This window comes from Electrophorus electricus, chromosome 8 (genome assembly GCF_041902795.1).
Source record: "Electrophorus electricus isolate QZ-2024a chromosome 8, ASM4190279v1, whole genome shotgun sequence".
Taxonomy (NCBI): Eukaryota; Metazoa; Chordata; class Actinopteri; order Gymnotiformes; family Gymnotidae; genus Electrophorus; species Electrophorus electricus.
Window position 1 is genome coordinate 4,255,571 of NC_137504.1, and position 19,037 is coordinate 4,274,607.

The 19,037-nt window shown below is 40.1% G+C and overlaps 3 protein-coding genes across 7 annotated transcripts; 1 reads left to right on the forward strand and 2 right to left on the reverse strand.

Annotated features, from left to right (window-relative positions):
- Positions 1 to 2,622: 2,622 nt before the first annotated feature.
- Positions 2,623 to 5,260, reverse strand: rfesd (Rieske (Fe-S) domain containing). Of its 2 annotated transcripts, XM_027003698.3 has the most exons (4): positions 5,130 to 5,260; positions 4,394 to 4,562; positions 3,836 to 3,870; positions 2,623 to 3,587 (listed from the first exon to the last, which is right to left on the reverse strand). In XM_027003698.3, the coding sequence occupies exons 2-4, from the start codon at positions 4,551 to 4,553 to the stop codon at positions 3,291 to 3,293; spliced, it is 492 nt and encodes a 163-aa protein (XP_026859499.1). In that variant the 5' UTR covers positions 4,554 to 4,562; positions 5,130 to 5,260; the 3' UTR covers positions 2,623 to 3,290. The 2 variants fall into 2 exon arrangements, with proteins under 2 accessions (XP_026859499.1, XP_081574755.1); XM_081718629.1 differs by lacking the exon at positions 5,130 to 5,260 and having other exon boundaries at positions 4,394 to 5,084.
- A 23-nt stretch (positions 5,261 to 5,283) lies between these two features.
- On the forward strand, positions 5,284 to 7,527 carry nudt2 (nudix (nucleoside diphosphate linked moiety X)-type motif 2). Of its 3 annotated transcripts, none has more exons than XM_027003700.3 (3): positions 5,284 to 5,633; positions 6,254 to 6,374; positions 6,467 to 7,527. In XM_027003700.3, exons 2-3 carry the CDS (start codon positions 6,254 to 6,256, stop codon positions 6,787 to 6,789), a joined length of 444 nt encoding a protein of 147 aa, XP_026859501.1. In that variant the 5' UTR covers positions 5,284 to 5,633; the 3' UTR covers positions 6,790 to 7,527. The 3 variants fall into 3 exon arrangements, with proteins under 3 accessions (XP_026859501.1, XP_026859502.1, XP_026859500.1); XM_027003701.3 differs by having other exon boundaries at positions 5,284 to 5,550; XM_027003699.3 differs by having other exon boundaries at positions 5,286 to 5,539.
- A 2,225-nt stretch (positions 7,528 to 9,752) lies between these two features.
- On the reverse strand, positions 9,753 to 17,738 carry ube2r2 (ubiquitin-conjugating enzyme E2R 2). Of its 2 annotated transcripts, none has more exons than XM_027003697.3 (6): positions 17,012 to 17,738; positions 16,523 to 16,726; positions 11,306 to 11,392; positions 11,100 to 11,197; positions 10,758 to 10,892; positions 9,753 to 10,208 (listed from the first exon to the last, which is right to left on the reverse strand). In XM_027003697.3, the coding sequence occupies exons 2-6, from the start codon at positions 16,697 to 16,699 to the stop codon at positions 9,953 to 9,955; spliced, it is 753 nt and encodes a 250-aa protein (XP_026859498.1). In that variant the 5' UTR covers positions 16,700 to 16,726; positions 17,012 to 17,738; the 3' UTR covers positions 9,753 to 9,952. The 2 variants fall into 2 exon arrangements, with proteins under 2 accessions (XP_026859498.1, XP_026859497.1); XM_027003696.3 differs by having other exon boundaries at positions 17,091 to 17,737.
- Between the last annotated feature and the right edge of the window lie 1,299 nt (positions 17,739 to 19,037).

A 19,037-nucleotide genomic window follows, 5' to 3' on the forward strand; every position in this document is an offset into this window, starting at 1 on the left:
CATTTATGAGCTGGTTGTTTTTTGTTTGTATGTTTTTTTTTGTTTGTTTCTTTTTTTTATTACAACAGGGTTTCCTTACAGTTTCCTTACAGTTTAAGTCCAGCCTGTGCATGGGTGTTCCTAGGCCTTCAGTAACTTATGCCTGAAAATTGTTTCTATAAAAACAATAGTGTAACATAGTGTACATAGTGTAAGTCTGGTCTTTCACTAATGGCAAGTCTCTGGGTGTATTAGATAGCACACAATATATATTTTAATATTTGATTTATTGATGGACCTATTTACTGTCATATGTATATACTTTGAATTGAAGTCCTTTCAAATATTATTATTAGTTGCATTTATATAGCGCCTTTCTCAAACTCAAGGACGCTTTTACAAATATCACTTTTTTTCTTTTTTTAAAATACCAAATTAAGAATTGATCTGAAGGTGTGAATGCTTAAAGGTTATTTGATAATGTATTCTTCTTATTGATAATCATTGCTGTAACCTACTACTAAGACCATAGCCTTTTCTGCACTCAGATTTTCCCATAATTGCAGAATAACGTTTCATATGATTTTTGTCTTTTATAAAGAATAAAGTAAATTGTAAATATTTATTAAATATTTGCTGCCCAAATATAGCCCCATTTCCTCTACATGGCAATACGTCTGAACCACCAGCCTTCACTTTTAGTCACGCACTTGTTATTTCATCCTGAGATTATAATTGTACCATCACCGCCTATATTCTGCACAGTGGTAACCAGAAGAAAAATCCTAAATTTGCTGCATTTCTATTTATGGTACAAATTCCCCATTGATAATGTGGATTGAAATTGTAGACATGGGTTAAATAAACAGGGTTGACTGATGTGCTGTGCCTTTCAGGCTGGGGTTGTCTGTGCAGGAGTGATTGGTGTGCTGTGCCTTTCAGGCTGGGGTTGTCTGTGCAGGAGTGATTGGTGTACAAGACCTTCAGGCTTAATATCAAAAGCATTCCTCTTTTCATGGTCACTCTAATTTCATTTATTTCTGATATGGAAAAATACTGACAAGCAACATGTTAAGGTTGTGCCTTAAAATATGAAAGCAACAGAATGCAAGAGTGTCCAATAAATGAGAGCTATTTCTGTGTTCAGTGGTTCTTTTGAAGAGGAATTACTCTTTTTTTGTATTTATGGTTATACCTGCAGATAAATGTTTTTCTATTTTTAGATGCTTAATCTTTTCTGCATGACAGTGCCTGCTAATAACCAATATCTCATTTGTGGTTAAAAAAAGGAGAAGCTATATTGTAGTTTACAGACATCTTAATCTATGTGTGTTGAGTATAGCTGTTTTCTTTGTCAGGTGTAGAAGCCATACAATAAACAAGATTGGTTCTGTGACATGGTGAGTCACTGCAGAGAGCTCCAGCTTGCTGGAGAGTAGACTTATTTCTGCACATTCATATTCTTGGTGCTGGAGACAGTAAACTCTGTCCCTCTGCAGACAGAAAAAAAGGTCATTATTGTGTGCAAACTGTGCATATAATTATTCACCAATAGGTTGAAATTTGAGGACACATTATGCCATATTAAACTTACAATTGACCTGTAAACTAACTAATATAGACAGGACAAGATTTTAACATTCCTGGATTCCTGGAAAACCTCTCATTAGTATAGAGATAAGAAAACTTTATTTCTTTAAGTATTAGAGCATAGTAATAAAGAATGGCAATGTGTGAGCATGCACCACAATGTGTTTATAAGCTGTTAATCACTCTGTGCTTGCTTAACTAGAATCATAAATTCATAATAAATAGAGTTTATTATGGGTTCTAAGCAGTGTCACAAGCTTTTAACTTGCTCAGTACATTGCTGAATAGACAGATTTGTTGTTACAGTGCTGAATGACATATTAAGTGGTCACACATATTGATCATATGAATGAGAGTTATTATTTATAATGTTTAACCTTTAAATGCCTAAATGTCTACACTTTCCCTACCATGCAAAAGATTTTTAGACCACTGATGCAACAGAGGGCATAGTTTGATTGCAACCTATTAAAAAACATTCATAGGCTGGGTTAATATTATCAAGACGGGCCAATTTAACTGAATTTCCTCATGCCAGTTATGATCAATAGTCACCTTTCATGGTTTGTTTTTAGCTGAAGTCTTGCTCGAGGGTTGGACACACATGATGCGATCAGGGAAGCCCAGTTAGCCCAGTTATACTGGTGACAGTTTCTGATCCCATGCAGGTGTGTCCCAGATCTGGCAACATGCGTTAAGATTGGCTACGGTCTTGATGTCACAATGGACAGTCAGTATATCAGTGTGCAATACAGCTGTCAACGTAAATTAATTGGTGTACGAATGAATAATTATTTAAAAAGTGATAATTTAGGAAAACATTTGTCTGAAAATTGAGACCGGCACTGCAGTTCAACCTTCCTATGCCCCAAAGCCTGATTTAGCTACATTCTGATGAATGAGAAATATTTGACATGCACCCCCTCCAAACTCAACACTCATCTCTGCTTCATATCTTGTCTGAAAAGACTGTAGTAAAATAAAATGCCAGTGTGTCCAGGAAATGCTTCTTTTGCTCTTTAACAGAAATATCGCTTCGCGTAATACCAAAAGAATGATTACACAAGTTTATTAAATATTTTAGACAGAACAGTTTTGTTGTTGCAACTTACACATGTACTTAAGAACATATTAATAGACTAGTGTCAGTAACATAATATTAATAGAATAGTGATAGTAACATATGAAAAACCATGTCAGAAAATGGTTGCATGGTTTAAGATGTTAATATATGAGAACAGGGTTCTGCTCTATGATCTGAGGTCTGCATCTTTGACCTACTGTAAAATAAGATACAGGAAGTCCTTTTATTACCACAGACAGTTATCACCTAAAAAAGAAACTACTTGACATGGCACATCACAATCAGCTGCATCACCTTCACTTGCAATCAGCTGGGATGAGCCATTATTCCACCCCATGGCTGTTTTTCGTGCTGTAAAGACTGATATCTGTGTTGCAGGTTTTTCTTTTGCATGGCTCTGGTTTGAACAGTGGTATGTATAAAAGTAAGCATCTGTAGAGAATATTGGTCAAAATTACTCAAAACATGCATAAATGCTGAATGTGCTGCATGCAACAGAAAAACTAGTTCTTTTTGTTTTGTATTAGATACTGTTTCACATGAACTGTTTCACTAACAAAACCACTAGTACTTAGCACATGTCTGTCTAGTTTCCCAAGGCATTGTGAAGCTCGTTTCTCCTAGGTTGGGTCAGCACTTAGCTGTTTGATTCAGTGGCTGTTTCTTCATTCTGCGCTTTCTTTAGCTCTTCTTTGCCATTTTCTGTCTGATAATAGTCTGACTCAATCCATTTTGGGATTTCGGACAGTGTCACAAAGATGTCTCCATCCAGCACAGTCACATTGTGGACTCTCTGCTTTATACCTTTGGAATACCAGCGAGGAGGCTGGGTCTTATCTTTAGGATTGGAGGCCTTGTAAAGGCACTCGCCCTGTGCCAGGCTGATCTTGTACTTGTGCTTGGGACACACAATGCAGTGTTTGCTGTTGATTTCCTATGGGGGGGTGGGGGATATAAAATAATAAATACATTTAAAAAACAGCATGAAAGTATGAATACAAACATAAACAACAGTGTTGGACTGCTGGTCACTAAACCTTCTGATTTTATTAATTCGTATACATTTAATTTCATTACATTTGATTGGACTCATCTTAATTCAGTTCAGTTTGGCAAAAAACATCTTCACCACCAGTCATAGTACCTTGATTAGTTTTGGAATTTGAAGACGAGAATGCTCACCTCAATATCTCCATTTAACAAAGATCCACCTGCATCTGTTGAAAAGAGAGCTGTATTAGTAAATTAACAAAGTGACTTGATTTACACAGCTTTTTATTCTAACCAGACACTGTGACCCTCTTTTATAGGTTTCTACCATCTAGGATTCTTAAGAGCTGCTCATCTAGAGCTATCCAATAACATGGCTTTATGCAATATGCTGTCAGCATATTGAGAAAAGTCCTGTTTCTTTAAAAAATCCATCTCAGTTCTGATTCACAAGTTCCGCCCCCACCAAGTGTTCTAAAACAAAGCAACTGAGCATCTAATCAACCTGATTTATCCTTTATTGAGACTTTAATCTTGCCAGGTGATTCCTAAAACCTTTAATCCTGAAGAATAAACTTGCTGACACACTCATTTTAATCAGTGCAGTTTACAAATGTTTGGAAAAGTGCAGCTTTGCCTCCATCTGCTGGTTAAGGTGAATTAAAGTGAATTGAGGTGAATAAAAACAGCCAATGAGATCCAGTTCATCACATAATCCAAATATATAGGAAGAACTGGGCAGGTACTCACGGTAACAGTGCTGATCCATAGCATAGAACATTCCTTGATGATAAATGATCAGTAGGTCCCTATCACCGACTGTAATGTTTTTGCGTTTGGCCTGAATGAGGTCCTTCTCCTTTCCCACAAAGAAGCGCTTAACCGATTCTTCCATTTTTTCTGTGGCCATGGTGGTCAACTAATCAGAGAAAATTGCTCACGTGTTAGGAATGTTTCGTGTTAGGAACGTGTTTCGTACAGGTATATTTTGATGTGCTTAAGTACTTTGGTTTACAATTTAATCAATCAATCTAGTTTTCTAGTGAAAGCAGTTTAATTCATTTATTCAATCGTTCATTCAACTGGAAAAAAAGATAATTAAATGGTTAATGAACTCAGTGCATCCACTATTATACCTGACATGATGTACGTTACATGATGCAAACGGTTGTACAATATGGGTACACGCTACTGTAAACGTTTTTCTTTCACCCAAGCGTTACAGTGAACCTCTATGCAGGTAAATGAACAGTGGACGGTAACACAATAAACGCCAGCCATAGAGCATCTTAGAGAGAACCTAAAGTCATGCCAAAGGTAGCAAACCCCAAAACTCCATCAGGGAAACCACTCATCGTTTCAAGTCATTTTTAGTTCAATTTCAGATTACCAGTCTTGCGAAAAGTTGAAAAATACCATATACACATGCTATATAGTATAGGCCTAGTATTTTCCTTTAAATAAAAATAATACATGCATTTCTTACCTTTAACCAGTCAGCAGTACGTGCACAGGCACTTGCACACAGAGGCCACTGAGTTTAGGCCGCCCCTTGTATGGGTCTACTGCAGTTATCTCTGCAGCCAGCAGAGAGCAGTTACAACTATCGCCTCTTCCAATCTGACCTTTCCCATCCTCCGACATAATCTGTCTTCAACACGAGGAGCTCCCCTCTGGATAGGTTACGCATCGCTTTCAGATAAATTAACTGCTATCTGTTTGTGCATCACATCCAGTAACCCTAAAATATATATAACGAAGTTTTATAAAAAATGAAGCTTCTCAAAAACTTCGCAGTGGACGTCTTAGAAACCGGAAACACTGAACCCAGGAAACACGGGTCCCTCTTCTATAGCACAACTTGCCACGTTTGAGTTTTAGACTTTATTCAGCAAGGTAGGTCTGGTGTAAGTATGCTGCTAGGCTGTTTTACAGTCGTTCCCCACATAGATTCCGTGCCTGGGCGAAAATAAATCAGCCCTCAAGCAAGGTAGGCGACTTGGCTAGAGCGGTGTCTCAGGAATCATATTAGCTAGTAGGCTAACTTGGCTTAAACATTACAACACTGCTCACAAAAGCTTGTGTATTTAAAGATGACTTCGTGGGAATGTCCGCAGGAGATTTATAAGAATGGGTAACCCTTTCTGAACCTTAGCCAATGTGTTCATGGGGCTCAACAGGCGACCAATGGTTTTAAAACACAAAACATTTCATGCGAACCATTGTGCTGTAAACCACAGCTGGGGTTTTTTTTTGTTTGTTTGTTTTTTACCGCGTTTCTTCATATTAAATTCATATTATATTATAGAGTAGTTTCATGATAACATAATTTCAGTTAATCATGGATTGCATGTTTGCATCACGTTTGTGTTATTTCGAATGTGATAAGAGCCCTGGCCATGAAAATGCACAACCTCTTGAGGTTCTGTGAACACGATTGTTGTCAGCCACTAAAATGACAAGAATTACAAACCAATTTCAGATGGTGGATCTAAAAATAAGATAGGAACGGAGAAATATCTTGATAAGAAATCTAATTAATTGGCGGTTGCGAGTGTGGAGCCCATTTAAGATTAGTTATTGCTGCGTTACGAGCAATGTTTTTCGCAGATGATGTTGCGGGCATGTGGATTTATAATATTCCGGCGCCTGGCATGTTGTTCCCCTGGTGACATTGAGTATCTTCTCCTGCAAACCTCCTATGGAGAACACCACTGGACTCCGCCAAAAGGTATAGCTCAAACCTATCGTGTTTTACATATGCCTCTTTACGCAGGCAGCGTCCAACGCCAGCCACCTTGCTGTTGTCTGTCTGTCCTTTAGGCCACGTTGATCCTGGAGAAGATGACCTGACCACGGCGTGGCGGGAGACGCAGGAGGAAGCGGGTTTAGGGAAAGAGCACCTGCGTATGGTCGATGGCTTTCTGCACAGGCTGCATTATGAAGTGCGCGGCAAGGAAAAGGAGGTTCTTTACTGGCTTGCCGAGCTACGGGATCCCAGCATGAACGTCACCCTGTCCGACGAGCATCAGGACTATCGCTGGGCCAGGCTAGAAGAGGCATGCAGGCTTGCAAAATACAGGGATCTACAGGACACTCTTAAAGATGTTCAGCACTTTCTGGAGAAAGGAGAAAGAAAGAAGTGATTCCTGGGTCCATATTCTGTTCTTTAACATATGAACGAGGCATCTTTTATTGAGTAACAATTTGGATATACTGTCAGTCATAGTTTACATCATAGCCCTTGATCTCATTTTAGTGCTTTGAGGAGAGCAATAGAGAAGAGTATAACTCCTCTAAGCCCTTCTTAGAACTATTTAAATCATAATGGTTTTATTGTTATGAGCTTCCAGTGTTCTGAATATTTGAGGGTTTTGGCCAGGTATCCTTGGGACCTTCTGATTGTTTAAAAGTACTCCACCATCTGGGCGCCTTTGTAGAATATCACAGCTCAATTATCTTTGATCATTACAGTATTGTAATCTAAAATTGTGATGATAAAACAGGGATTATACCAAACCCATCAAAGTGATTTGTTGGTTTCATTTGCTCAGTACTAACAAATGATGGAGACAGACTGTAATTAATCTCTCCAAAAAGTTTCTTGAGGCTTTCCTCTGGATAATGCTGTCAATAACAAAATTGTTACACACAGTAAAAGCCAGATCATGCTTTATGCCACACATTTTTGCTTATAAAATATACTGTACTATGGAAATCAAAGGACACTGAGAAACAGAATTCTTGTGTGTTAGTAAATAAGTTAATGGTCTAATTTCTGCTTTATATAAATGTCATGGGACTTGAGAAAGAAGGTATTCTGTGGTGAAAAAAAAAAAACATAATGCAAACAAAACCAATGGAATAAATAGCAATTCTAAATGGGTGGCCTAATGATTTAATTGCATATTTAATTTAATTTAATTTAATTGCATTTAATTACATACCATTTCTCCCATACATACACAAACTGATGTAACAAGCATCCCTCGAATTGAAACGCACACCTGGAATAACGACAGATTTAGATTCTTTCTGCAGTGATTTTTCTTGCTTAAATGACATTTGTTTAATGTGATTCAGTCCGTTACATCACTACAATAAAAAGGAACTCTAACTTAAAGCAAACAATGACCAAATCATTTAGCATCCATCTTGATACCATGAAGTGTGGTAAAGAATTCCACATCTACATGTGTGGTATAAGAGATCCCTAAAATAGCTGTGAAAATTTCCAAAACACACCCATGACACATGAATAATAATTTCCTCCTGCACAATCCACAGATGTTCAGTGTCACAGGAGGAGTATCAGAAGTCATTCAGATGATTTCCTGCACCAAGCATATTTGTCGCAAGTCTCTTGGCAGGAAGGAATCCTCACCTTCATTAGAAATGAAATTTTATTTATTTATTTATGTGCTGTCCATACCCAGCAGCTTCAATCAGTTCCCAGTGTTAAAACATCCCACTGCGAATATGACAGTCCTGTTAGGGGATGTTACTCCGAGAACATGTTGAGGGTTGAAAGGTTGTTCATTAGCTCCAACTAATTCACATACTGCTGTCCATCATGATTTTTAGATTTGGGCGTCTCTCCTTTACAGCTACTATAAACAGGAACATACGTCAGTGTCCTTGGCTGAGTTGCTGGGATACAGTAAGGGTGTACCTGAGACCCCATGTGCATTAAAGTCCCAGCCCATTAGTAAGGGCACAGTGCTGTGCCTGAACTCATAAATGATACATTTATATAAAACACATTAAAACAAGCACATGTGCATGCTGTTGAAAGCTGCAGGCCTTGCTGAAGCCCGTGGAAAAATGCCGAACTCAAGGCAGAGGATAAGAGGATAAAGCTCATCAACAAATACTGATGGGCCATGTGTCCTTGGCAGACTATAATCCCAGACCCCACACCCCACACCCCAATAGCTTAGAAAATCACGTTCATAGCCAAGCTACTGGAACAAAGTCAGCACTGATAAAATAAAAAGGTCTGAAAAGGTGAAGCATGGTTCTATTTTCAACCATCATCATGGAATCTACAATAAAGGCTGAAAAAGTCATAACCATTAAACAGTCTCATAGCAAAGTTCTTTACCATAATTTCTGGGTCAATGACACATAGAAACTTAAAGGCTTTAGCAGAGACTGGATTTGATACTGGTGTACATGTTGATGCTGTGACTGAGTTTATACTCCAGTAGCATCAGAAAGCACCTTCACTGCAATGTACCCCAAATCAACAATTTAATGGCTCAAATGTCTCACCGAAAAATGTCCTGGGTGTAAAAACTAATAGAAGCTTGCAACAGTTCACATGCAATGAGTTTTGTCTATTACCAAAAGCTTTTTTTTGTCCATCCTGGATTCCCAAAGTCAGTCATGACCAACTCTTTCTACCACAAATACTTACCTGGCAACCTATATAAGAGCAGAGGACTCAGTCATACACATGTGGTTGGGGTGAGGGGAACAGAGCTCTTAAGGCCTGGCTGTTGACATGTGAAGACAAAAGAGGTATGCGTGTTTTTTTTGTTTTTTTTTTTAAAAGAGAGACTCATTCGTTGGACAGAAATTGTCCCGTGTTGCTGGACATGGGAGCTGAGTGAGTGGTTAAAAGCTAGAAAGACATAACTGGAAAGAAAGAAGTCAAAAGAAAAACTCAGTGAGGCATTGGAAGGGAGGATGCTAGGGAATGCTGATGCCCTATCCAAGACAAGAGGGAAAACGAGAGAAAAAAATTCCTCCCTGAAAAACACATACTCTAAAAATGAACTCCACCAGAGCCGAGAGCACACTTTGAAATTGCTGTGTCGTTAACGGCAGACTGAGAGGCGTGAGTATCCAAAAAGCCCTGAGTTTTCGAGACAGCCAGGGAAGGGTGGGTTCCAGAGTGGTGGGGACAGACCTGTGCTTTCTGCTAGGATGACTACGAGTCTTCTCTGAAGGCCCTAGTGAGGAATCAGTGAAAACTGTCCAGCGTTTTCTTACAAAGAAAATAGATGTTCGGTGTTACAGCACTGTTTTTGCTTAAAACCTTTGTTGCAGCACTAAAAATTCATTCCAATTGCTTTGATTCCTTACTGGGGATCTCAGAGATGGGTTATGGTTTACACAGAGCACTTTATTAAATGGGATGTACAGAATGAAGAGAACTCAAGGCAAGAGGCTTTAGACGACGAAGGATCAGGCAATCTAAACAGAGGCTCATGGGCACACATTAAGGCAGTCAGACACATGACAGTGAGTGGAAGATAGTGGAGGAGAGGAAGGTTTGGCGTCACGGTCAAAAGTGCTAAAAGGTCAAGATTCCTCGTTTCCGGAGTCCTCCTCATCTCCGAAGCAGTCTCCACTCATGTCTCCGGCTGGCCCACCGGCCTCTACCTCATCGTCATCATCCTCTTCCTCCTCAATGTCGTCATCGTACAGGTCGTCATAGAGCAGGTCGGAGCTGCTGTCGTGGGAAGGCACCTTGGTCTGGATGCAGTACTCAGCGAGCGTAGTGGGCACCTTGACGCCGTCACGCTCCGCATCTGCCTTCGTGGACAGCACCTGCTTCCTGCATGCAGCGCAGCACAGCACAGGGCAAAGAGCAATCACCTCGCACAGCACAGCCAGCCCAGGCATCCTAGGCAAGGCTGCTGTGGGACAGCGTGAGGGCACTAGAGTGCACTGCAAGTGCAGGTTTATGGGTTACATCCTAGAACAACCTAGACCTGCAATCTACTAGTCCTTTGGGGTGTAATTTGTGGTGTTCCTGGCACAGCTGTTTTCAGTGGCCTTTTTAATGAATGACCTGATATAAAACTACTACAAAAAGAGGGCAGGTACTATTTGGATATTGTTTTGTGTGTGTGTGTGTGTGTGTGTGAGAGAGAGACTAAATTAGTCAGTCAGCTGACTTCAGAATACAGTAACAACCTATTAAGTAAAGCTATAGAATAGGTGTACTGACATTAAAATTATAACGCTGAAGATGCAAGGCTGCTAAAATGAGACCATATTAGTATAGTAGTGTTGATGGCTAGAAGGTGCTAACCTGGAACTTTAAATGTGTGGTCCATCAATCTGCATCTATGGTTGACCAAGAAATGAAAAACAATCATACCGGATGATTTCTGCATATTCCTTGTCCTTTCCCTTGCTATCCCTCCACTTGCGGAACATGACGGAAGCATCCACATTAGCCGGGGAAAAGGTGTTGGGCTCATTCAGCAGAGATATAACACTTAGCAAGATGGTTCTACAAAAAATTAGAGGGAAAACAAAACTAAACCAGCACTAACAACATTACACACATCTGTATACTTGTTCAGTGAGGTGTGGAGTAGAATGCAGTTCTTTGTTTTGTTCTTGCTTTTCACATGGGCATGTTCGATTCATATGCAATGCAACTTCCGATTTGTGCTTTTTCTACGCATGCAAAGTGTCTGCTGGAGTACTGCGGCACCTGACGTTCTGCGTGGGGTTCCACCTCTCAGATGGAAGCTCTCCACTCTGGGGATCATCCACAGGGGGATGCAGGATGGAAATGCACACGTCACCATTCTGGGATTCAGACAAAAACATCATTATGGTCTCACATGCCACCAAGTCAACGCAGATGGTTTAGTTATAAAACAAATATATAAAATAATATAATACTGGTTTGTTCACCTCATATATATTTGGATGCCACATCTTGGTTAGGAAACGGAAGGTTGGTGGTGAGTATGGGTAGTCAATGGGAAACTTTATATGGGCCTAGAGAGGGAAAACATGTCAGCTACAGCACGTATGTACTTCAAGAGTCAGCAGAACAAAGAAAAAGATTTTACATAATGGTGCATGTCAGGATGTGAATACCAGTCAGAAGTGATCAGACACCTTAAATGAAACATTCTGGAAGGCAGCAAAAACATTCAATGATCAACATCAGACTCTACACAAAGCGCAAGACAATGCTCACATTTACATGCTGAGAATTTTGCAAAATAGTCCATATAGTCCATTGGCTTAGACATTAAGACAATAGCCTAATGCCAGTCCAGTTTAACGTGACAGAGTTGTGCTGTGCTGAAACACAGAGTGATGAGTCCGTTATGGAAGAATAGTTTCTTCTACATGCAATTTCATTCGTTTAGTTTCACCTCAGTAGTGCAGACTGCTGACAGTATGGAAGACAATAGGAGGCAGAGGCTCATGTATTTTTAGCCCTATTAGTTGGTGTAATTTGACCACATTCATGTTAGAATCTAATGCACTGCAGAGAAATTAAGAACAGCTTGCCCCAAACCTACATTTCTCCTGTTTTTGCTTTTTTGTTTGTATATGTCAAAAAATGCTACAGATTTATGCTGCAGCAGAGTCACTGTGAAGTCAAAAATTCAAATGAAGCTTCAGTGATCGCAGAATCTTTGTTCCTAAAAATGTCCAGCAGGAGGTGCCTTTGTAGAGGCACACTTAGTGAATACAATTTTATATCTGAGCTGGTAGGACTCTCTTGTTTAGTGAGGTAGGCGGATAGCATGAAAGACTTTGCCCAAGGGACCATACTGAAGAATGTCAATATGAGATCAATAGATCAATAGATCAATAGATCAATATGTATAATATGAATGCTATGGCAACAGGGAGCTAGGACAACAACAGGTCAGAGGTAAGATATCATCATCATCATCATCATCATCATCATCCCCACACCACAAAATTGGGAACCAAGACAGTGAACCCATGCACCAAGCTCAACACCAGAGCTGCTACAAGTTGATCATGATGATGATGATGATGATGATGATCATCATCAAGGAGCAGTATCCTCCTTGGAGAAGGAGGTTACATGCCAACACGGAGAGAAGTTAGTCAGCTATCAGAACTGCATGATGAAGGTTCCTGAGAAGTACAACAAGCTGATCATACCTGAGGCCTTGGAGACTGCCAAGCAAAGATGAACAGCTCTGGCTGTTTACCTGAAGAAGTTTTCCAATGAGCCATATATAATTTACTCTCGGTGGCAGAGTAACAGCATGAGAACAGGCCCATCAAAGCTGGAGACTGAACAATACTGGAAAATCATATACAAGGAGGCATCACAAAGCAACAATGGTTATTGAACCTGAGATCAGACCACATAAACAAAGGATAAAATTACAGTCTCTCGAGACTGTAAGACCAGACAGACCAACCTGTGCACCATCTAGATTGAGTACAAGAAACCAATGACTCAATGCTTCACACATGGATCCTAGAATGCATCAAGATTGCGATTTACTGCTGTTCTGCGTAGGCTGGAACTCCCTAAGTGAAATAAATCACCAACAGCAGTTATGGATACCAGCTCTGGAATGGAGCCAGCATTAGCCACCTCCAAGGATGACATCGAGTTGTATGCCAGAAGTGAACAAGACATTGACTCACTAATATCTGACTAGGATATATAGCAATGACATTAGAATGTCATTCAGACAGGATAAGTGTGATTTGGATGCTTAAAAGGAGAGGCCAGGTAGCTAGAACTGAGGGGCTCACACTACCAGATTGTGCAACAGATGTTGAAGGCAGCTACAAGTACCCTGGAATCCTACATGAAGAGGCCACAAGGAAAGCGGTTACAGCCAAATATATACAAAGAGTGAGGCAAGTCCTGAGAAGTCAGCTGAATGTGAGTACCAAAATCTGGGCCATCAACACCTACGCTCTACCAATCATCAGATACCCGACTGCCATAATAAGATGGCCAAATGAGGAGACAGAAGCCACTGACATCAAGACAAGGAAACGCCTCACAATACAAAGAGGGTTTCATCCCAAATACAGCCCTCTGAGACCGTCCACCAAGCAGAATGAGGGGGGCCAAGGACTAGTGAGCATCAGAGCCACTATCCAAGATTGAAACAATCAAGACCCAGGAATACACCAGGAAGATGGCCCCAAGTGATGAAGTGCTTAGTGAGTACCTCAGACAGCAGGAACCCAAGGAGGATGGGAATGAAGAGGAGCAGGAACCATCATAGGAGGATAAACCTCTGCATGGTATGTTCCACTGGCAAATAGTGGAAGTGGCTGACATGGAAAACGCCTAACAATGGCTGGAAACAGCTGGACTGAATGACAGCATGGAGGCACTAATCATGGCAGCACTGGAACAAGCTCTTAATACAAAATCAATACCATACGAAACAGAAGCCCAGATGCAGGGCGTTCAAAGATGCCCCTGAGAAAATCCGGCACATAACAGCAGGATGCAAAATGCTAGCAGGCAGAGCATACATGGGACACCATAACCAAGTGGCAAGTATAGTATGCAGAAACATCTGTGCTGAGTACAAGCTGGGAAGTCCAAGGTCAAAGTGGGATACAGCCCAGAGGTGGTGGATAATGACCAAGCTAAGATCCTGTGCGACTTCCAGATACAGACAGACAAAATGGCTAACCAACTCGACATAGTAGCGATGGACACGTGGTGATGGACAAACAGCAGAAGTGGGCCGTAATGATAGACGTAGCAATCCCAAGCAATAGCAACATCAGGACCAAGGAACACGAAAAGCTTGAAAAATACCAAAGGCTGACAGAAGAGCTCTAAAAGATGTGGAAGCTGAAATCAACAGTGGTTCCTGTGGTAACCGGAGCACTAGTGGCTGCGACCCCCAATCTGGGAGAGTGGCTCCAGCAGATCCCAGGAACAACAAGATCTCATTCCAGAAGAGTGCTGTCCTGGGAACAGTTAAGATACTACACTTATAACACCCTTAAGCTCCCAGGGCTCTGGTAGAGGACCTGAGCTTAAAGGAAAAAGACCACCTAGAGTTAGCGCAATATTACAGTATAATATACTGTATAAAATATATGTAAAATATTAAATATACTTTCATAGATAAAATCTGAAATTCAGCAAATATTTTTGCAAAATAGTCCATACTCAGACATTAAGATAATAGTCTATGCCAAAAGTCATGTTTTTACTTTTAAAAATAAAAATAGTTAGTTTGAGGAACCCAATGCAGTAGTTCCTCAGCACATTAATATTTCTGCTACATTTTCTGCTTTGTGTCTTTCACTTTAATGTACATATTGTATTCATTTTGGTATAGATGGTTAATTTTGGTGTGTTTTATTTAAATAACAATTGAATGTATCTATTGGCATTTTTATGAGACATAAATGCATGGGTCCTCCTGTAGTTCAGAGCTGTCTCTGAGAAGAAGGCTGGCACTCTGTTACTTAACCGTGACATACGGTACACGTTTCACACAATGTTAATTACTCCAGCAATCACTCTCTAAAAAATAAACTATCTCCAACCACCATATTTTAAATGTTCAAATTAGTCATACTGACATTTCAGACCTTGTAGGACGTAAACTTATATTAGGATAAGGCTATTCTTTATGATGTAATTCTTATGCAAAAACTGAGCAGTACACATTGAATTTACCATGGGAGGAGCAGTCTGTTTCTATACAGATACTACTATCAATGTTTAAACGTTCAAGACTGCTTACGTCACCTAACCTTGCTTCCTTTCCCATACACAAGCCTAATGCTGTAGTGAACTGATAGCACTATAAAGTCATGTACAACCATGACAGAACTGAAATACCTTATGTCTATGAGAATGCTGCTGTACTTTGACTGAGACAGAGGTTGAATGTCACTGGCTACACAGCATAGTGCAGCATGATTTTTAACTTTAGTTTACACCGATTAATCTATAATATGATATAATACAATACTGATTAAAAAAAACTAGTAGCCTATTCCAATTAGAGACATAACTGCTATGCCAGGTTCATAATGTAAACACACTCTAAGAACCATGACATCATTATGCAATACTGTAATGACTTCAAGCTTAAATCAGTGTTATAATTAAGATAACTTTTAAATAAAGGATGTATAGGCAGCAGCTGTTCTGTTTTTTTTTTTTTCATTCATAACATATACTGACTGAGGGGCAACCTGGGAGAAACTCACTCTGTCCTTCTCTCTTTCAGCTCTTCCACTGAGAGACCATTTATATCTGTCAGAGCTATAAATAGCTTGTATAAGGATCACATCACTTGGGATAGAGCAAAGAGAGAGAATGAGAGAAGGGGGAAGGAAGAGAAGTGGGTGGGTGGGAGGGGTTGGGGTGTACTGCCAAGACGGATTAAGAACATGACAGCAGAAATAACACATTAGTTACAATCAAAGTGCCGACTACATGCATAAGCACATGCACAGCTTATGTTATTGAGGACCACTGAGTAACGGAACAAGTTTTCTGAGATTATTGACAGATTAAAAGTGTAAAATCATACCACAGACCCAGATGTGTGTGTGTGTGTGTGTGTGTGTGTGTGTGTGTGTGTGTGTGTGTGTGTGTGTGTGTGTGTGTAGGAAATGTGCCCCCTTGAGCCAATTTAGTGTCTAGCAGTCAGCTGCTCATCTGCTCCACCCATTAGGACTCAGTATTCCAAGTGCCATAGCACATAGTTCATCCTGGGAAGGTAAATCAGGTGTTGCACTAAATGCTCTCTAATCCTAACACTATGAGGATTTGGGGAACTGTGACCAAGTCACTGGTTGCTAGGGTACAGACTGTCCAAAACTTAATGAGTTTAATTTTCAGATCCTTGTTCTCAGTTCAGAAATGCATTAGTAGCAAAGAAATGCTGTGGTGTTGTATATAAATATCTTTACACTACTTTGTTCACATTTTAAATAAAACTGTCTGGTACTTAGTGAAATATAGAAATCCTGTGAGCTTATGCCATTTAAGTGTCAACATAAGATGGTTTAAAAAACCTATACTGGTAGACCACAAGTAGAAAAGGTGTTTTCTCCCCTTCTCTACTGTCATGCTAACCTATTTTAATCCGTTGATTACGCAAACATTTTCTTGGGACCGACCTTGAAGTAACCTCCTTCATAGAGTGTATTTGGAGGTCCGAAGATAGCCACTTCCCAGTTGTATAAGTCTGACTCCTCCACCAGTGTTATACGGAAGCCCTCCACTGGCTCCTCCTGTAGAGACTTCAGCTCCAGCATCAAGGCCTTCTGGGAGCTGGGCATCTGCTGATGTGCCATGTCAGTCAGGCTTCTTCACGTTCTCCACTGACAGCAAGAGCGTAAAAGTTCAATATCTGAAATTCACTGTTATTTCTACGTTTGTTTTCTTCGTCTTTTACTTGTAAACATCTTCTACATGTCTCAGTATCAATATTTCAAATATAATACCAGCTTCCCGCCCGATGCCCTAAAATAAATTAATTCGAGAATATACTCAAGAAGCTATTCGCTTACACAGCAAATATGCTATTACTAAAGACAAGTTATAATTTAATTAAATACATTTGTAAACTCAGGAAAAGCTACTTATTATTTGTTACTAGTACTTACCATTTGTTACTATGTAACAAGTAAATGAAAAAAAAGACACTTAACGCGTTATCTTTTTCTTGCGATATTCGTCCATTACCTTATATTTAAGATTTCCGGGAAAGTCGTGGTCGTGGAGCTATCAAACTTCTTCCCTGGTGTGCCTAAACGTTAGTTTGTTCTTTACAGAAAGGGCCAGCTGCCAAAAGTCTGGTTTGTTTTCTCCACAAGGCCGGTCTGTGCGGATCTTGACGTTTCTCTGCCGTTGGTGAATTATTGTACTGCCTGAAGCTATAGCGGAAAACACACCAATCCAGCTAGCAATGGACGAGGGAGCCGTCCTCAGCAGTACTGGAACTAACCTTTTATATCCCCATAACGAAGCCAAAGTCTAGCGCGTAGTAATACTGGCTATGCTGGCTGCCGTCAGCGCATCTCTGCGCCTTTGCCCTGGTTTCTCGGAGCCGACCCGGGCGTTGTTTACATCTGCTTAGCCCGCTATCTTAGCGCTGCTCGGAGACTGCCTACTTCATCGCACCTTTCAAAACCAGTCTATTTACGCCAAAGACACGTCCGGGAAGGCGACGACGTCGACAAAATCCATTTAGCACGAACACTCTTAAATAGACAGCAAACGCGGTAACGGCACGGAATTACGTCCTGAATTCACTCCTCAGGTAAATAGCTATATCCCGTTCCCCGCTCCTAAACAATCGCCCTATCGGTGCTTCCGGTTATCGTTGTGCGTGACTACGTCTACACGTTTATGCGCCATGACGTCTCCCTTGACCCGGATTGTTCAGATTATTCTATTTCTTACTATTTTCATTTTGCTCTAGTCGTAAACGTATACATTACGAGTAAAGAGTAGCTCTGACAGTCTTAAATGTAACAGTAACAACAATAATAGAATAAAACAATAATCATAATAAATCTAATTTATATAATAATCTCATATTCTTCAATTTAATCCTGGGTGCATACGAGAAATATTATAGACAAATATTTTAGCGTATAGGTTTGTGAATTAAACAGGCGTATAAAGAAGAGTTTTAAGCATTTTAGTAATGTCAGTTTAATAGTATGTTCCACGTATTCACTTTTAAGAGTGAATGAGTCTTTTGGCTACCATAAAATTGTTCTGGGGTGTGTGTGTGTGTGTGTGTGTGTGTGTGTGTGTGTGTGTGTGTGTGTGTGAGAGAATGAACAGTGATGGATGGCGCTCTGTCCTGGACGTTATCCTTACTCCCCAGTCTCAGAAGGGGGTTACGTTTTGCCGTTGAGAGTATGCTGGGCGCAATTGGCTGCCGCTTTTCATCGGTGTGTTGACTTAATGTAAAAGCGCTGGGTAGTGTGTCGATTGTAAATCGTCCTTGGGTACTGAGAAAGGCACTAAATAAAGGTAATTTCATTCTTAAACTCCATGGCCTGAAATAAAGTCATAGTAAAGATATCCTTCACATTTCGGATCATTTCTTTGTTAGAAATTGCTTTGCTCATCCAAGATGTAATTTCTGACTTTAGAGTACATCAGCTGTTTCATTGTGCCCGTGTCTGTGCTAATAAGCATACAAATGGCTTCACTGTGATACAGAGACAGATATTAAATCTTTGATATATTGTATATAACTGCAAGCTCGGTGTTTCATTTTCATTTGTGCGCCCTTAAGACAAATTGCCTGGGTGTACCGCAGTCTAGATTTAAATCTGGATTCCATTCTACGAGTAAATGACAAAGCACTTTTGTAAATCGCTCTGGATAAGAGCGTCTGCCAAATGCCGTAAATGTAAATGTAAATTTCACCGACAAACTGTGGTAAAGGTTCCACTTTTGTAAAAATAAATCGGTGTGACATTATGATCTGTTAAAATCGCTTTAAGAAATCCCCATGGGTAGAAGTATTACAATAGTCTACTTCCTCAATAATGTACATATATACATTAGACACAAAAATCCAAAATCGGGTTAAATCGCTTTTAATAGAGGGGTTCTTCACAAGGGCACAAATATCCTATAGAGAAACAGTACTTCTGCAAAACCTCTGAA